Source organism: Bacillus rossius, chromosome 6, assembly GCF_032445375.1.
Source record: "Bacillus rossius redtenbacheri isolate Brsri chromosome 6, Brsri_v3, whole genome shotgun sequence".
Lineage (NCBI taxonomy): Eukaryota > Metazoa > Arthropoda > Insecta > Phasmatodea > Bacillidae > Bacillus > Bacillus rossius.
Window position 1 is genome coordinate 18,917,407 of NC_086334.1, and position 18,622 is coordinate 18,936,028.

At 41.6% G+C, this 18,622-nt stretch overlaps 1 protein-coding gene across 6 annotated transcripts in view; it reads right to left on the reverse strand.

The window, feature by feature from the left end:
* The window catches only part of LOC134532764 (ABC transporter G family member 20-like), a 100,799-nt gene that overhangs the window by 12,220 nt on the left and 69,957 nt on the right, over positions 1–18,622 (reverse strand). For 4 of the 6 annotated variants that reach the window (XM_063369588.1, XM_063369591.1, XM_063369594.1 and 1 more), the window contains 7 exons: positions 17,399–17,600; positions 15,687–15,818; positions 11,354–11,467; positions 8,647–8,750; positions 4,092–4,293; positions 1,599–1,776; positions 232–347 (listed from right to left, as the gene is read on the reverse strand). In XM_063369588.1, the coding sequence (XP_063225658.1) occupies positions 232–347; positions 1,599–1,776; positions 4,092–4,293; positions 8,647–8,750; positions 11,354–11,467; positions 15,687–15,818; positions 17,399–17,600 (1,048 nt within the window). The remainder of the gene's footprint in view (positions 1–231; positions 348–1,598; positions 1,777–4,091; positions 4,294–8,646; positions 8,751–11,353; positions 11,468–15,686; positions 15,819–17,398; positions 17,601–18,622) is intronic. The other 2 variants (XM_063369590.1, XM_063369592.1) reach the window with 1 other exon arrangement.

Here is an 18,622-nt window from a genome sequence, read left to right on the forward strand (position 1 = left end):
GCAGTCAACTTGTAATTTCGTGCCACTATCAAGGTAAACTGGAGCATTAAAAAACTCGTTGATACTCAACCGGTCCCCCTTGTTTATGGACCCTGGCAATGACCCCTCCCTCCCTCCCTCATTCACTCTGCTGCTCAAATGTTTTTGGTGACGCGCGAACATGGCAAAGAAAGGTGTATTCACGTCCCTGGACGCACTGGGACGCACTGGGACGCACTGCGACGCACTCACCCTGACGGGCACCCCGCCGGCCTTGGCGCTGTAGTTGCAGGCGACGAACAGGCTCTGCGAGAACTCCAGGAACCTGAATCGCAGCTCCTCCCTCAGCAGTCCGCCGATCAGCTGGTCTGCGGGCCGGGGGGAAACTGTCAGCCCGGGTTTGTCCGACTGTCCGACTGTCCAACTGTCCGACTGTCCGACTGTCCGACTGTCCGACTGTCCGACTGTTCAGAGCTACCGGGGAACAGTTGAAACCGTCCCGTTTCGAGTCTTTGTGGAGAACTACTTCTTGTGTTCTGGGTTCAGGCTACGTTTGGGATCCTCGCATAACTTAGAAAGTTACAACTCTGAACAGTCATGACCTAGAACTATCATAGCATAGAAAAACATTACTTAGAACTGTCATAATTTAGAAACACTTATTTTAGAAACACACACACAACGCTGAAATTCGCAACTTATAAATTTCAAATCTTAGAAACACACAACTTAAAACTGTCATAATTTAACAAACACGTAACTTTTAAATACAAGACGCCGAAACAAATAACTTAGAAAGTCATAACTTTCAAAACTAAGAACAGTATATTTTTTATGTTTCTAAGTTATGTTTTTCTAAGTTGTGTGTATTGTCAAGTTATGACAGCACCCTCGCTACGTCTGTGTAATTGGAAGTGTACCCAACGTTTGGACGTGTCTAGTTACAGTCATCTTCATTGCCAGTTATCAATCAATCGGGCGTGATGGTTGCAGCAAGACGTGACTTTTCCGGGGTACCATAATCCGTACACACGTGGCCTAAACCCAGAAACCAAGACGTAGTTAGTGACTTTGCCCACGAAAGACTGCTGCATTGAAAATTTTTAACAATCTCATCTTTTAAGTCCGAAACTATATTTTATACCTATAATATTTTTAGCGCATGAGGATGTCATGGGCTTACGATTCGCCATCAGAACTGTCAAACTCAGATGAGTCTGCCGTAACACACGGTGAACAGTTATTTTGACAAATAAACAGTTCAATGTTGGAAGCAATTGTTTTTTTTCTAATGCGTAGAGTCCACGCGCAGACTGCATCCATATTTAGTTCATATACTAAAGGGAGGTACCAGCAAGATGTTTTTCGAGGGGGATATCGTACAAAGAATGGATACAGGAGCAAAACATGACTTCACATAAGTCAGATATGATCTTTAATACTGAAATTTAAAAGTTTATACAACATTTGATGGAAAAATTATAACGTATTAAGAATTTAATTATAAATAAATATACCCTCCAAAAACTGTTATATCGCCCCTGCCGCCCGGCGCTGGCACGAACTGGAATGATACGGATCGTGGACGAGGCGGACAGCGGGGCGCGTGAAGCACTCACTGGACATGTCGAGCCACACGTCCACGTTGCTCTGCTCCAGGCTGCCCTCTGACACGGCCTGGCCGTAGCTGATGCGGTCCAGCACTGCCCGCGTGAAGTTCTCGCTGAAGTAGAGCGCGCCCCACACGCGGCCCCGCCGCACCGCCTCCAGCGCGGCCTCCTTGCTGCTGAAGAACTCCTGCCATTGGACCAGCAAGCGACAAGTTCAACCACAAAACACCACCTTCAACCACAAAGCACCAACTTCAACCACAAAGCACCAACTTCAACCGGGAAGCGCCACCTTCAACCGGGAAGCGCCACCTTCAACCTGGAAGCGTCACCTTCAACCAGGAAGCGTCACCTTCAACCAGGAAGCGTCACCTTCAACCGGGAAGCGCCACCATCAACCGGGAAGCGCCACATTCAACCGGGAAGCGCCACATTCAACCGGGAAGCGCCACCTTCAACCTGGAAGCGCCACCTTCAACCTGGAAGCGCCACATTCAACTGGGATGCGCCACATTCGACCAAGAAGCCCCATATTAACCAGAAAGCGCCACATTAAACCAAGAAGCCCCATATCAACAAGAAAGCGCCACATTCAATCATGAAGCCCCATATAAACAAGAAAGCGCCACATTCAACCATGAAGCCCCATATCAACCAGGTATCGCCACATTTGACCAGAAAGCACCATAAGCAACATATTTGACCAGGAAACGCTGCATTTAACTAGTCACTCAAACTATGAGCAGGAGTCCTAACGCGGATACTAATGGAGCTATTTTATTCGACCATCTAGAATAGTTTCGTGTATTAAAGATTACTGCAATGAGGAGGATTGATTTAAAGTAATAACTACTTGGACTTTCGTCTTTTTCTTGTTGCAACAGTCTCGTCGTTTTCACCCCACTGTGCTTTTCTGTAACGTAATTTTTTTCTGGCTATATTCCGTCCACGGTATTGCCTGTGCTGTTTACGCATTTAAGATCGTCAGCAGCTGGTATTAAGCTTGATCTCAGTATGTATCTTTGTTGTTCATTATTGAGGTTTTCTTATAACAACCACTTGTACTATATATATGTGTGTGAGTATGTTTGTGTGTGCATATTTGTGTGTGTACCTAGGAGGCATAATAAACGATGTTACAAAAACCATATAATTCAAGAGAGCAGTTTTAAATTTTTTTACTCAACTATTTTGTACCCAAAATATGTGAATTTTTGACATATCGTAGTTCTTGGTGTTGTACGACACTAGAAAGAACGTCGGATGGTGGTCAAGTTTATGGTTATAAGAGAATTTTGCCCAAAAAGTGGACATAGTGTCTTATGCCTCCGAGGCACGCGCTCGCGCTCACACATACACACATACATACAATAATACAATAGAAACCATGCATTTATCGCTTTTAAGTAAAAACTACGTAGTTAATCCACACAAATTTGGTACAATTTCATAGAAAAAAATATTATTCAGTTGAAAATATATTGAATTAAAATAGTTGATAACTGAATAATTTTTTGATTGAAATTCTATATGTTTTAAAAGAAAATGTTTTTCCGTTTGTGTGTTGTTTTTTTTTTTTTTTGAGTATCGCGCAAAAACTACTGAAGTGATTTTGATTGAACGTATTGTGCTTAAAAGCTTATGATATTTAAAAAGGTGTATATATATATATATATATATATATATATATAAAAAGCTCGCTACTATGACGTAGAAATAATTATAAAATCACATTTGTTTCACAACCAGGTGCAACCAACATAAGGTGAGCTCCCCATTTCTACCAACACCCACATAACCTAATTTATTTATTATATCACGATTAAACTTGATGTAAGCTTTCAGACATACGCCTTTGCTAAGCACATGTATGTATGTCTGTAGAAGAAAACTACAAAAAACCCAAAAGACAAAAACACAAATTAAGCAAAAAAAATGCTGTTGTCAACAAGATATAAACAACACATAATATTCCATGACAGGAATATGGTAAACAAAGAAAAACAAAGAAAAATGGACTAAGAGAACGAAAAAAAAAACCCATAAATGATGACAGCACAAAAATATTGAACCCAAAAAAAAAAATTCAGTACAACAGTTGAAACGAGACAAAAAAAAAACGAAAAGACGAGAACAAACACAATAGTTTTTCCAAAACATCATCGTGCACTCCCACTGCACAAATCTTTCAAAGATAACATCACGATTAAAAACAATTTCACGAATGATGATACCTTTCATATATTATTACAATCTGTGCTTGGTGCATTACAGGTAAATGATAATGTGTTCCACTTGGCAAAAATCTGCATTTCGTGGGATCTTGAAGGACTAATATCATTTAAATGCGAGGGTTATTTGTAAAGTAAGCTCCGTTTGGTCATTAAAAAAAAAACTAGTGAGAAAATATTTTTTTTTTTTTTGGCAACTTTACTTCACATTTTCACATAATCGCCATTCGATTCCAATGAAATCGTGGGGGCCGACTCGGCAGGCGCTGACCTTGACGACGGTGGGGTAGGCGAGGTGGCGCAGGTACTGGCAGCTGAGCTCGGCCAGGCGGCAGTCGCGCAGCGGCGCCGCGCGCGAGCAGTCCGCGTCGCGGTTCACCACGCCCAGCCGCAGCCCCCACGGCTCGCCGCCGAACGCCAGGTAGATGGAGGTCACCGTCACCACCACCAGCCCGAACACGAACATGGCGAACCTGCCGCGCCGACACTCGCCGTCAGACACTCCACTTGCTGCTCGATCAGGCAGCACCGCAGTATCACGGAGGGAAAAAAGGTTTCTTTGAATCAAACAAATATTTTGTTTATATATGGCGAAACAAAGATTTACTTGGTGGAACAAAATATTTTGTTAGTTTAACAAAACTCGTTAAGTAACAAAAATGATTTGTTACACCTAACCAAATATACATTTGAAGTTGACAAAATCATTTTGTTGGTTTAACAGAATCTTTCCTACTAAAAAATATTTTTTTTTGAATTAACAAAATATATTTATTTCGCCATATACAAACAAATATTTTGTCGAGGCAAACAAACCTTTCTCTCAGTGAGTACTGCCGCCATGGCCCCCACAAGGGTGGGGCCGGGTGCACCCCTGGGCCTAGAGGGGGCCCGGGACCAGCCCTGCTTATTTTTAAATAATTTAATATTATAAATTTTTTACAAACTAGAAAAACCTATTTGATATTTTTTCTATCCAATGAAATTTTGGAAGATTTTACACTTACAGCTACTTTTATTTTTCTCGAACTATTTGCATTTTTATCTCAGTATGTGAAATAAATACACATGCTCACTGTGGTTATTTTAAAAGTAAAATAATTTCATAAATAAAGCTTAGTTTGGACTTGTAAAATAGTAACCATGATTTTACCTTGTATTTTCAGGTTGAATAACATTCTAAAAAAGAGTGCAGGTAAGAAATAACCATGCAATTACATATAATGTAGCACATGACTGTAAAATTGTGGAATGGGAAAAGGGGAGGGGGGGGAACCGATCCTGGGTCCAGGGCCCGTAATCGAATGTGCAGGCCGTGACTGCCCCCACAGCTATCGCGGGCCTCGAGGTCCGAGTGCCGGATCCGGGCATCGAACCACTGGCCCGCGGATTGCCGCCCACCGCATCTGGTTGTGAAACTTGGATATTGGGTTCTAACGGTGATGTAAATAACGGATTTTTGGTGACCCTGAGGTTTGTGTGTGTGTGAGTTGGGTAATTCAACAGGGTTGCAGTCGGGATTCGAAACCGGCACCGTGCCGAGTTGTGATTTCAAAAGCACGGTGGGAGAATTGTGTGTGGATGTGGGTTCGAATCCCAGTCGAGCCCTGCGCTCTGTATGTCAGGCGTGTGGGTTGTTAGCTTCGTGCGGTGTCTGGTCGTGTTGGTGCGGACGGGCCGATGGGTGGAGTTCCCTCGAGCTGGAGTCGCATCGCCGCGACAAGACACGACAAGCCCGGAAGCCGACGAGACGCACGGTCACCGCGACGACAACACGACATGCACGCTCCCACGACGGTCCGCAAGATGTAGATTCCGTTTCAAATTGCGTCGTGTCGTGCCGCCACGACGGAAACCCTTTCACAGAACCAAACTTCAAAAATATTTACCTACTTGGTAGATCCTTATGCCGAAAAAAGAAATTTCGTTTTACGTTTGGGCAGGTGTGCTTTCAACTCTATTACGTTTCTTTTTAATTTTTAGCATAGCTAACTCAGGAATTATTTTCTGTCCATTATCCTTCCGTCTAAAATAACAATCTCACTTTGCGCAGTAGAAGCCTAAATGTTGTATTGTTATGCAATTCAGCTATCAACAGGGAATAAAATATTCCTATAGGGTCTATACTGAAATGATTTGCCGACAGCCGTATTAGAGTTCGTCGTGTTAATGTTGTCGTGGTATTGTGGTCCTACGCTATAAACTCTGTCGTGCTGGAACGCTGTACGACGCCTAATCGGATTTGTCGTGTCATGTTGGTCGTGGCATTTAGACTACAGCTTAATATTTTGGAGAGGTACCTTCTTTGGGGAAAACGTTTTCAAAGTGATAAGGGGATTCGGGAAGGCCTCCGCCGGAAAATTTGAAAAATAATAATAATTTAATTAAAACAAATTTTTAAACAAATATGGAACTCAAATATTGACGATTATCCTAAGAGATGCTGATTATCTTTCGTGATAAATAATACTCGCGTTAGTTTCATGAATTCTAACGTTCAAATACCAATGAAGTCTGGTATTTGAATGAGGCAATAATATATTTTAAAACGATATCATGAATACTCAACTGAAAACGAAAGGCACTTTGAATTACATGGTAATTGCACTCTAATTATTCGTTTTTTCCCCCATTAATGTCCACTTTCTTTTTTACGGAAAACTAGACAGGAGAGTTAAAAATGAAAAGTGCTAGCGTGGGCTTCTGAAACGAGATGGAATAGTGAAGGAATGGATTTGTGGGCTTACGAGAGCAGAACTGGCAACGCCCGACTAGTTTCCCACCCTGGATGACAACGCTGTTTGCAGCACACCCTGAAGGGGCGTTGTCCCACTGAACAAGCCTGAGCCGACATCGATGGCTTAGCGCACGGACATTGCATGTCCACTTTTCCCAGTTTCGAGACATCGCGAAGGAAATGTTTGCGGACTTTTTCCATCTCTGGTGTTCTTAACTTGTAATTAAAGATCGAATTTCTAGCGTCCAGTTTATTTGGACGTGTTGGGTATTCACACGAACTACAGAGATACCTCTGATGTTTAGGAAAACACACGCACAAAATCACTATGTATGTGTGATAAACCATCACGATATTGTAGTTTTTATAGGAGTTTTTCTTTTTGTTAACCACTCGTTGAGATTGACGTCCATGCACTCTAAAAAGACTCATTTTTTCAACTACAAAATGGCTCACATATTCATGAACTTTCAAGATTTTTTTTTCAAATGTTTGGAATTTTTACTGTAAATTTGTTAAAATTTCTTCAAAATGACTTTAAATAATGCTGCTATTTAACAGCTTTCCAGTCAAGAGTCAATGATTCACTCACCCAGGATTTAAAAACAATACATGTTACACTGGTGATTCCTTAACAACTTAACCCAGATACAAAGTATATATTAATAAAGAGTAAAATACAATTATTGTCGTTTCATCATTGTCAATTATTGTATTAACATGATCAAGATATTAAAAGCCTCAAACAATTCCATTTCTGCAATTTCGACAGTGTTCTTTCGCCAATCATAGATTTGACGGCAAAGTTAAAGGCAGTCGGCAGACTGTTTTGTTTGACCCGGATTTAAAAAAAAAAAACTAACGTAGCATTATCATCATACGAATATTCAGATGAATCCTGCAATAAGGGAGAGACTTCAGTCTTCTACTGATACTTCTAGGGCGTGTAAGGAAAATGTTGAACGTAATGATCAAACTCAGATAAATTTACTGGTTCGTGTTAGTAGTCATCCATATATCTCTGGTTAGGAATGAAACCTTGATTCAATGCATTTCATACGGCTCTTTGCGGGCCATGCTCACAATACAATTTTGGGGAATTAAAAGAAGTAGATAATCCTACGACGTAGCCAAGCAAGGTGGTCTCTGTAGTGAGGCCGCCCAGTGGATGAGCATCACCGTTTTCGTCACTTAGAATTTTCCTGTACATAAAGGTCAAGGACTATTTGATTGTCTGGTAACAGCAGATTCTGGACAACTTGTGCCCTAATCGAAAATAATGATGGGTTATCAGAGTGGTTGGTCTTTAACACTAACGTTTTGGCTTCAATTGTCAATTTGTTCCTTATGACGAGCAGACGTAGTAAACGCGGCCATCACAGGGCTCCAGCACTCTCCTGGAGAGGGAATACACTTGATAACATAAGCGTGCGCAAAATAAGGTGCCATAGGTGCCCGGCACCATAACTTGGCTGGAAAAAAAAATGGTTTCATATGTGTTTTGCAGGTGTGTGAACTACGGAAATAATCTTAATCTGACAAGATAAATATTAAAAAAATTATATTACAAACAGACTGCTTTACTTGTTTGAAAATTTTTTTGTGCATGCGATGGATGTAACATCTTCTCAGAAGACTGTTAGCGTGATTGGGATGGGATGCCTAATCTGGCATGCCCACTGCCGAAGTAGCGCACACGTCTGTGCTTGGGAAACAGTTTTTCTGGGTGATGGAGGGTTCTCAGGTCTGCGGCGTGGGGCCTTGTTCCCTGACCAGCCAAGGGGTGTCTCGGACATGTTTCCACAAGATCTATTGCCTGTGCGCACCGGGGCTCCGTACCTGCTCCCTAGTGGGTTGAATTGGAAGAACACCGAGGTGGATCTGTTTTACATGGCAGGAGTGAGGTGACCCCACACCTCCCATGGGCCCCATAGGACCTGGAATATTTACGTTATTCAGACGCGGCACAGTTCTGAAGGCCAACGGCTACGCACAGAGGTTGAGGAACTCACGCCCCAGACCCGAACAAGTCAAGGCGCGGGAGACAGTCGGGACGAGGAACTTGCAGAAGGTCACGGGAGGCACTCACGCCGGGTCTCTCCTGATGGTCATGAAGTTCCTGTAGAGCAGAGCCCTGAGCGTCGCGCCCGAGGCTAGACCGCACACCTTCTGGGAGTCCCTGGCGGCGTAGTCCTGCAGGCAGACACGTTCTTTGGACGATCTTCGCGACGGAGAACACTTACTTAACATAACATCTCGGATACGCCGTTGATTAAGACCATTTCACAAAGGTACGCGTCTTGTAAGTAAACAACACTTTAAGAACCCCAAGTTGTTACGAAACGGCATATCACAGATATTTTCTAGAACTGCCACTAACAACGAAACGTTTAGGCTGTGTGACAGGTGTATTGGTTGGTACACTTGTGACTAACAAGATCTGGTAACAAAACTTTATTTATTAATATACTGGTAACAATTATTACCGTTTAGTTCCGGCATAAATATTCTTTACGATAACAGTTCACCTGTATTTTTAACTTAGTTCGGGGAAAATTTAGACTAACAAGTTTTTATTGGATAATTTTTAGTAAATTGTGACCTACTAACCTACCAACCTTTTAAGGTAGGTAAAACAATTACAAGCAGACCAAAGTTTCAGCTACAAGTTTGTTAGCTAATTGACTAAAACTCAAACAGTTTTTAGGTAGCCTATAAGTAAATAACTTTTGAACTTACGAAGATTACTTGTCACTACAAGCTTATAAGTGTGATTTTGTTAAACAATTTTAATAGTATATTTTCACAAGTTTGTAAAGTTTTACTTGTTAGCTACAAACTCGTACTTTCGTGAAATGGGTCCCTAATTTACGTCGCTTGTCATAGAACAAACGGTTCTTGTTGGAACTGTCTCGTTGATGTCAGCACATTGTTTTCGTGTGTGCTGTCCATTTTTATCCGACTGAATCCTTCCGCAGCATTCTCTATGTTGTTCAAGAATCCAACAATTGACATCAGCCGATATTGGCTTGTTCTCCACGTGTTTATGTATTCATCTTTGTCGTCCATTCATGAGGATTTTTGAAGTGAAACTTCTAATGCGACTTCCAACAAGGTTGCGTTAAACGTTTAACGCTACCATGGAGGGGGTATGAAAGCACTGTTGCGTTAAACGTTCAACGCTCCTGGGGAGGGGGGAATAGAAAGAGACAGAGCGAGAGTGAATGCGTGGCACTCGAACGCATGCGCGAGCGGTAGCAACGAGTAGCGTCCAATATTCCAACGCAAGAGGGAGAGAGAAAAAAGAAACACAAAGGTAGAAAGTAGGAGAGAGAAAGAGAGTGAGTCGGTAGATCCCTCGCACATGCGCGTGGTATTCTTGCTATGCATTGTAAGCAATGTTAATAAAGTTTGTCTTAAAGAAACAATATTATTTCACTAAAAATCAATTTCTACCCCTTCCTATTTTAATTTCCATATTACGAAGTTTCACTTCTTCCGCGCGGAGGGACTCCACGCACTTTTTTTTTCTATGCCAACCAGAAAGTGCATTTGTTGAAGCTATCACATTAAATGGGGATCACGTCTGAGGAAATGCACATCATAGTTTACCCCATGGAGGACAGCGAACACGGATGCATCACCGCAGTTTCTAATATGGCGTTCGGGAACTGGAATAAATCGGCACATGATTAGGAGCACACATTTTAAAAGTGCAATTTCAATATTGGGAAACATCCCAAGGTTAAAAACCACCTGTAGGTAAATTGTACATAAATAATTGTAGGACATACCTACACTTCAGTTTCACACATTCGGGAGTGTTCGTAATTAATGATATTTCACAATTGTTATCACACTGAACAGCTATTACGTTAATCACAAGAACGATATTTAAATCACTATTTTCAGAACAAAATAAAAAAAATTCGAATGTGGCAAACAAACTTATTATTATAATATAAATTTTGAATAAAATTTATCGAAAAAACAATCTCAAAAGACAATTCAAAATTTATTTCCAAGGTTAAAGTAATTGAAGTTTTTTTGGTAGCTGCTCCAGTTAAAATTTATTTTTCAACTAACTGAAAGCCATAAACTAATGTATGATCATTTTAAAGCTATTTTGAAACATCACTTTTCTAATATGTAAGTATATTTAAATACATTCTTGTTTATAGATCTATTCTTTATTATTTGTAATAATAAGTGTTCAGTTTTCCTCCTCACACTGATATAGAACTAATAAATGCATAGTAGTAATATATTATGGGTGTCTGGCTTCGGGCTTCAGTATATAACGACCTCCAAGAATTGCATTAAAATAATTTATACTCCTTAACGAAGTAAAGATATTATTAATAAACCATAAACGATCGTTATGATGTAAAACAATGTAGCCTATACAGTATACTCTATGGGCTCTTGTTTGTAATTTGAATACTAATATAGTGCCGACCTCGTTGAGGAAGTTGTTCGTTTCCTATTAAGTATAAATTTAAATAATGTAATCTGCTTCAACTTTCCTTCGTTGTTCTACCAGCATACAACGGGAGCGTTATATAATTCTTTCCTGAGTAAGTATTACAACTCATAGTTGAAGTTTCATGTCATGAAACAAAAGCGTGAAACATTTCGTCCAAATATGCTTTCAAAATTAAAAAAAATAAAAGACGCTGTAATTTCCTGAAACTTTATGCAAGTGTTTCAATTCATATTAATTATCATAGCTTACACGCTACTGATCGATTTACGTGAGTACGTGTGGTAACTGACTGCACTCTGTGTTATTTTACCTGTTGCGAGAGCCAGTATTCAGACTCCGCGTCATCTGTCAGCTGAGGAAGATCGAAGGTAACTCCCGTTATGTCGCGAGAGCCCTTCTTGGACTTGCCCAGTGCTCCTGACTGCTGTAAGGAAGCAACAGCCACATCTTGCAAAAATAATGCATGAAACAATGAATAAAATAAACAAATACATACAAAATAAAACATTATATATATAACTGCATCATCCGTTTTAGTAACTAACTAGTAACACAAAGAAAGAAACCACAGCTTTATTTTAAGTCTGTAACTAAAATCTTCTGGTCTGGCCCTACATTCCATCAAATAGTAAAAAACAAAACTTTTAATACCCGTAATGAAATAAATTAATTCGTAACTACATCACGGGGTTCAGGAAACTGAAGCCGGAGCCGGTGTGCGCCATCTTGGATTTTACACATTACGACGGCTATTTGACCTTGACCCCTGCCGCCATCTAGGATTACTTTGACCCTGGACGCCACCTTGTTTTGTGACGTCACTGCTGACATCAAGGATGACCTTGAACTTTGTCACTGATCTTGAACTAGACATTGCCTAAATTGACTTTAAACTCTCAAAAAAATTGACCCTCAATTTGCAAAAAAAAAAAATTACCCGAAATTTCCAGTTTTCAGGGAAACATGTTATAACAGCGGTAATGCTCGTCGACATATCTGCACATGATACACGAAGACACGAGAGGAGCAAATGCGAGAAACAATCCTCATCGTATGAAGCTTAGCTCTCGATACGTGTCAAGTTAGGTTTACTCTTGTTGATAATTTGAGACAACGTGTGAAAAATTGTAAAGGCGAAGTTCGTTTGCCTACTGTGGAGCTAACTACGGACATTTCGACTCCCCAGTTTAGGTTGGAGAGACTTACGCGTACAAGCACATGTCCAGAAACTGATTGTGATGATGCCTGGGCATGAAACTGAACTATACTTGGTGCATTACAAGTAAATGATAATGTGTTCCACTTGGCGAAATCTGCATTTCGTGGGATCTTGAAGGACTAATATTATTTAAACGCGAGGGCTATTCGTTAAGTAAACGCGAGGGCTATTCGTTAAGTAAGCTCCGTTTGGTCATTAAAAAAAAAACTATTGAGAAACTAAATTTTTTTGGCAACTTTACTTCACATTTTCACATAATCGCCATTCGATTCCAATCACTTTGCGTAACGCTGCACAAGTTTCTTTATCCCCTCTGCATAGAAGTTGTCACCTGGGAATGGAACGGACGCCTCGGCCATAGGCACAATGAACTTCAACTATGCAATGCGTGTAGCCTATGTACAAGCGCTTAGACTCAAGTTCAAAAACGATGGCTACCGTTTTTGTAACGAAAAGTACGTCATTTTGATTGATTAATGATGCGTGGATAAAAAAATTACCGCCTAAATTACAATTGTAAACTGGTTTAATTTCCAGGCGGCAAACCTCTATGCAGAGAGGTCAAAGAAACTGATACGGCGTTGCGAAAAGGTTTTTTGAAACTGAATGGAGATTATGTGAAAATATTAAGTAGATATGTAGTAAACTAAAATTGCCAAAAATCTGGTATAATGACGATTTAAATAAACATAATGCGCCAACAGAATTTTTTGGACTTTGAAAGACTTATTAGTCAGACACAAATATATCAACTGCTGATAAGAATTGCAAACTTGATAGTGTTTGTCATAAATGTTTAGTGACGAGCTGAAATGTACCGTATGCATTTAACGATGTTTGCATGTGCGATGCTATTATAAACTAATCTTGCCGTTGATTTTTTGTTTGATAATCCACCAAAGTGTTTTTTTTTGTGTGGACGCCTTACATTAACTATTTTGTCTTGTACCCACAGATGGCAGCACGCAGCTTAAACAACTTCACCCAGTGCCCCTGAGTGGGCAGGCCAAGCGCTTTACACAACTGCATGGCAAAACAGCAGCAACGATTTCTTCAGGCGATTTACGTATCGACTATTCCAATAATTACGTATGTTAAGACTTATGAAATAACAATGAAATTGGGCAAACTGAAAATACGTGAATCCACGAAGAAATTCATGAGAGGGTTTTGACCAAAATTTGATAACTGATGATCAAAATAACGAAAGCAAAAAAATATTCTGTGACCTAGTATGCTTACAAATGACAAAACATTTGTGATGTTTCGGGAACTGTGGACTGTCATAATCAGTCTTCTACTTAGTGCTAATGCAGAAAGCGAGACGTTAAAATCCATCATAATTATAGTAAAAATGTAATCTGATGAAGTTGCTTCTAGCCGCGTCGAAGTTGAATATTTCACCGTCGTTTCGGTTGCCATTGCAGTTCAGGGTAGCAGCTATTTACAGATTGAAGATTGCGAATGCAATTTCAATCGAAACAACAGTGGATTATCAGCCTTCGACGTGGCTAGTACTCGCGACCCCAGAGATTTCAGTCAATAGTCGCGAAAGCGTGCAATTCTTATTAATGTAATCCAATGCGTTTACAACACGGTGTAACTAAACTCAATAGTCGACGTGAACATCGAATGTAATTAAAAAAAACTTTAAGATGTAGATTAACACATTTAGATGATGATGATGATGATGATGATGATGATGATGATGATGATGGTAGGTGATTTACAACATGCCTCAGCCTGAGTTCGAACCCAGGAGGGGACGTGAGATCGTCGGGCTATTTAGTTTCTCAGCTGCCGCGAGATCAGATGATGAGTGCGTGGTTCAGATAGGATGTAAGTGCAGTGTAATATACATATATGTCATTGACGCTCCCCTCGCACTTAGACTTATAGCTCATTAACATACAAGGTTAGATGCAAGTATTAAGTATACTTGTAAAACAATCTGTTTACATAATAACTATCACCGCCCACTGACTCTTTAAATCATCTCTCCGTGAATGATTATGAAATTGTAATTTGTAACACTGGCGGTGTTGATGCTGCATCTGTGCTCAGTTCAGGATGCGGTCACTCCTGAGACTCTCACGGCGAGGGGATTATGCAGTGGTTTCCCGCCGACTTCCGCAGAACGGAAGTGAAGGAACAACGAAATAGTCGATCCTAAAACCGGGAGGGAAATTTCCCACGAGTGGAACATTCCCAATACAGCTGGAAGTCGAACCCGGGTTCTCTGACCAGTGACGAACACAGTTCAGAATCCTGGGGAGGGCAGATGACGGGAGAAATTTGGGTGGGGGTATTCAGTTAAATGGGGATTCCAAAAATTTGGAAAACAATGTTCCCTTAAGTCTATTTTAACACATTACTGAAGTTTTCAAAAACTCACGATCGAAACTGCGGTTTTATCCGATTTTCTTTTTAGCGTACAAAAGCTTTTGAAAAACTGTAGCACTATACGAAAAAAGTGAAATTATACCTAATATGTTTACCAAAAAAAATTCGAGCCAACTTCAAAAGGTCAGGTGTTGTCCGAAGTATTATTTTCTGTTATATCTCCAGTTTTTTCTAGTTGCAAATAAGCTAATGAGCTGTTCGCGAGGCGGGGCTGGGCACACACACACTTACTACTTCAGGATTAAACCACAAGATTTGGAAAACTGCTCCAGATATCCGATGTGGTGTCTGTTTACGAAAAAAAAAATTGGTTGTCTGTAAAGTCGGTTTACGGACGATAGTTTAACGTGACAACGTAATAACAAAACATTGATGAAATGATTGCATACACTTATGAATAAAATTGAATCATTTTTATTGAATTATCACTATTTTGTATGGATACAAAGAAGGAGTGAAATGAAGTCTACAATTTAATTGATAAATTTACCTTTATTTGCACTCATTAATTCAAATACTTTAACGAAGAGATTATTTCAACTATAACTTTTATACATGTTTGATATTTAACTTCTTCCAATCTGTGTTACTCTGTTAAGGATAGGATGATTGTAGGAAAAGTAGGAAACGAATGGGAGTGTTTCAAGTTTGATGTGCCTCGAAAAAGTCAAATCGATGGTTGTTCCAATCGAGTGGAAGAGAGATAGATGCGGCGCAAGCGTACAATGAGCGCAACGGGACACAGCGTAACGGGACAATGTGCGTTACGGGACACTTTTTAGTGCGTGCAGCCGGCGTTCATAGATTTATTAGACGTTGTCACGTCAAAAATAATAAGTTTACAAACCCGAGGTTGGAATGAGTAGTTCTGCTTCCGGATTTCGTTCAAAAAAATAAATAAATAAACTGTATTTTCAGACGAGTGAATAGGGAACTAACACCTTCGCCGCTGAGACCTGCCAACTGCCCTAGAGTCATAGATACACAGACACGCGCGCCTGGGCGGAGAGCTCACACTGACCGCGGCCAGGCCCCGCTCCTGCTTCTCGCTGAGCTGCAGGAACACCTGCTCCAGGCTGGGGCAGCCGTACTTGGCCAGCAGGCGGCCCGGGCAGTCCTCGTCCAGCAGGTGGCCGCTGCGCATCAGGCCTATCTGCAACACCCGTCACCGCGAGTTGCATCCTCCAACCCGCGGTCCATCCGCGGATCCTCTCGCACACTCGCGGGTTCAGTCACCTTCAAACTTACCTCGCGTCAACTATCTCATTGTGTTAGGGCACTTGTTGAGGACACGAGCCATCACTACAACTGTCAGAAGTGTTATCCTTAAATTTACGAAGAACACTGCAGGCCACAGATCATCCGCAGATCTTCTCGGAAATTTGCGGGTTCAATCACCTTCAAACTTAACTCACGTCCACTATCTTACTTGTGTTAAAACACTTGTTGAGAACACGAGCCATCACTACAACTGTCCAAAGTTTTATCCTTAAATTTACGAAGAACTTTGCAGGCCACAGATCATCCGCAGATCTTCTCGGAAATTCGCGGGTTCAATTACCTTCAAACTTAACTCACATCAACTATCTTACTGTGTTAAAAAACACTTGTTGAGAACACGAACCATCACTACAACTGTCAAAAGTTTTATCCTTAAATTTACGAAAAATGCAGAGGGCTACCAATCATCCACAGATCTTACGGAGATTAACAGGTTCAATTACCTTCAAACTTAGCTCACATAAATTATCTTGCTGTGTTAAAACACTTGTTGAGAAAACGAACCATCACCACAACTGTCAAAAGTTTTATCCTTAAATTTACGAAGAATGCAGAGAGAGGGCTACAAATCATCCGCAGGTATTAGGAAAATTACATGGTCAATTACTTTCAAACTGAACTCGCAACAACTTGTCCCGCCTACACCCTAAACTCTCTTCTCACGTGCACATGCTTGTTTATCCTGTTTCCAAGTGAGCTTGCAAGTTAGATCTCGGCGTAGTTGGAACTACGAAAGACGTTTCGTTCATTTTAGGGGAATTTTTAATCTCCAGAAAGGGATGGCTGCCAAATATTTACAAGTAATGCGTATTTGAACAGTGATTTAAATTCATGACATTAGATATTTTGAAAACAATTTATAAAAAGAAAGCACTATTTTAAACTATGACGTTCATAGAGGCTTATATATCTGACTAGTTAACTATTTTATTGCTTTCTTAAATATAATTATATTGTGTTATTTTTTCGAATAGTACCAGTTGTCGTTAACAGGCACCACTAATATACCATTGCTTTAAAATTATTCGTTGAAATTCCCGTAATTATTTGAAATCTGACAGTTTTAAAATAAAATAGGATTTTAGAGCAAACACATGTATGAAAACTAAACATACCCAACAGATCAATACACGGGCAAGAGTGTGAAACATAACCTAGTGGCTAAAGGTGAAATAAATTGTTAAACGATACATATCATAAATTCTGGTATTAATGTTTTTTTTTAAATTGTAGGTGCTGTTAGTTTATTTCTCCAAAAATATGTATAATATAAAATATTACTAAGATAAATGAATGTTATTTACTTTGTCATAAAGATGGTACCATGTGTATTAAACAGATACGTTGTTCATGGCGGGCATGCATCTTGGCCTGACATGGCAACAACGCCACTCACGGAGCTGTGCAGTGTGTTTGCCGAGAGGGAGGGGGGTGGGGGGTAGGGATGCCAACCCTGTGCGCGTGGCGAGCCTCCTCTATGTAGTGCGTGGTGATGATGATGGTGGTGTGGTAGCGGTCCGCGACGCAGCGCAGGTGCTCCCAGATGACCTGCCGCAGCACCGGGTCCATACCCACCGTCGGCTCGTCCAGGATCAACAGCTCCGGGTCGTGCAGCAGCGCCACCATGAACGACACGCGCCTCTGCTGGCCGCCACTGCAACCACACAGCCCACCATGCCACACACAACTAGACACCCGCCTACCTACATCTGTTGTGTTTACATCACCAGTGCCTCTGCTCGTCTCTGCTGCAACCACACAGCCAACCACGCCACACACAACTAGACACCCGCCTGCCTGCAGCTGCTGTATCCAACCATCCTCACCTCCGATGGCCACTGCTGCAACCACACAGCCCACCATGTCGCACACAGCTAGACACCCGCCTACCTGCAGCTGCTGTATCCAACCATCCTCACCTCCGATGGCCACTGCTGCAACCACACAGCCCACCATGTCGCACACAGCTAGACACCCGCCTACCTGCAGCTGCTGTATCCAACCATCCTCACCTCCGATGGCCACTGCTGCAACCACACAGCCCACCATGTCGCACACAGCTAGACACCCGCCTACCTGCAGCTGCTGTATCCAACCATCCTCACCTCCGATGGCCACTGCTGCAACCACACAGCCCACCATGTCGCACACAGCTAGACAGTCGCCTACCTGCAGCTGCTGTATCCAACCAGCCTCACCTCCGATGGCCACTGCTGCAACCACACAGCCAACCATGCCACACACAACTAGACATCCACCTGCCTGCAGCTGCTTTATCCAACCAGCCTCACCTCAATTGGCCACTGCTGCAACCACACAGCCAACCATGCCACATACAACTAGACACCCACCTGCCTGCAGCTGCTTTATCCAAACAGCCTCACCTCTGATGGCCACTGCTGCAACCACACAGCCAACCATGCCACATACAACTAGACACCCGCCTGCCTGCAGCTGCTGTATCCAACCATCCTCACCTCCGATGGCCACTGCTGCAACCACACAGCCCACCATGTCACACACAGCTAAACACCCGCCTACCTGCAGCTGCTGTATCCAACCAACCTCACCTCTGATGGCCACTGCTGCAACCACACAGCCAACCATGCCACAAACAACTAGAAACCCGCCTGCCTGCAGCTGCTTTATCCAAACAGCCTCACCTCTGATGGCCAC